The 1554-nt window shown below is 47.6% G+C and overlaps 1 protein-coding gene across 1 annotated transcript; it reads right to left on the reverse strand.

Moving 5' to 3' along the window:
- Nucleotides 1-635: 635 nt before the first annotated feature.
- LOC145535642 (protein FAM209-like) lies at nt 636-1136 on the reverse strand. The gene has a single exon (XM_081564037.1). The coding sequence runs from the start codon at nt 1134-1136 to the stop codon at nt 636-638; it is 501 nt and encodes a 166-aa protein (XP_081420163.1).
- Nucleotides 1137-1554: the final 418 nt, after the last annotated feature.

Consider the following 1554-nt stretch of genomic DNA (forward strand, 5'->3'; position numbering starts at 1 on the left):
AATGATTTGAAAGCTAATGCCCACACAAAAACATGCACACGAATTTTATAACATCTTAACTCATACTCTCTCTCTCTCTCTCTCTCTCTCACACACACACACACACACACACACACACACACACAAATTGGAGGCAACCAAAATGTGCTTTACTAGCTGAATGTCTAAACTAACTATGGAACATCAATATAACAATATTATTCAAGAATAAAAAGAAATGAGCTATCAAATCACAAAAAAGAAATGGATGAAACCTGAAAGAATGTTATTAAGTAAAATAGCTAGTCTGGAAAAGGTTATACACTGTGAAAGTGAAAGTCGCTCAGTCGTGTCCGACTCTTTGCGATTCCATGGACTCATGGAATTCTCCAGGCCAGAATACTGGAGTGGGTAGCCTTTCCCTTCTCCAGGGGATCTTCCCAACCCAGGGATCGAACGCAGGTCTCCCAGTCTGGAAAAGCTTATACACTGCATGATATACCAATCCTACGACATTCTGCAAAAGGTAAGACGGTAGCGCGAATAAAAAATATCAGAGGCTTTTTTCCTTTTGCTGCAGAGCACTTTTATTAGTTTGGATGCAGTTTGTCAACACTCAACTACTCCTCTTCTTCTTCGATGGGCAAATCCACTCCTTAGGGGTCTTCGTCGTCCCATATCTCATATATCATAATGTTATGCTCTGCGTCAGGAAGAACCTCGATATTGGGGTGTTGGCGGTTACCACCGGTTGCCGCAGTGAGTTTCAGATTCCGCACAATGAACACAAGGTTCACAAGTTTCGTCTCAAGCTGGGTTAAGGCACCGCACATCGTGTCTTTGCAGGGGTAAGCCTTTCTCTTCTTTCTTCCTGAACAGCGCACATGGCTATGGGGAGTGCATACGTTACTATCGTCACCGCCTCCTCCAAAACACAGGATCACCATCAACACGAGGAAGAGTAACAGACAGTACTTGATCCCGAACCAGCCTGGGGCCTGCTCTGATTGATTCTGCCCAATTCGAACTCGGACGTGTCTTCCACTGGGCACCATCCCCGGGAATTCTACAGCTTCATCTCTCAGAGCATAAAACACATAGGCAAAGACAAACGAGGCAAACGTAGGCCAAAAAAAGAGCCATATTACAGACCGCATCGTGAGCTGAGATGAAGTGGCTCCCTTGGTGCGCTGGTCTGCTGTGGCACCTGGAGACTGAGGACCCGGCAGGGCTGGGCCCTTGGTGACGTCACAGAGGGCCCCGCCCCCACCAGACCCCATGTGGCCATGGTGATGACTTCAGCGCAGAGGGTAAGGAGGCCTGCAGGGGTCAACTGGGAGTAGGGCTTAAAGGGACCTGGTGACGTTTCCAGTGCGCAATTGAAAAAGAGGCGAGGAGTGACAGAATGCCATCTCCATGCCAGTGTATTCTTTCTGAACCTGGTGTTCTACTGGGAGGGTGGGTCCATCTTCTATTTTTATTTTTCCATTTGTTGAATCCAGACACTGGTGAGCAGAGCAGACCCTCGGGCATGTGCCCCTGTGGAGCAGAGAGCCAAGTGGGAAAGAAAGATGT

This window comes from Giraffa tippelskirchi, chromosome X (assembly GCF_054371585.1).
Source record: "Giraffa tippelskirchi isolate mGirTip1 chromosome X, T2T-mGirTip1v1.2.pri, whole genome shotgun sequence".
NCBI lineage: Eukaryota > Metazoa > Chordata > Mammalia > Artiodactyla > Giraffidae > Giraffa > Giraffa tippelskirchi.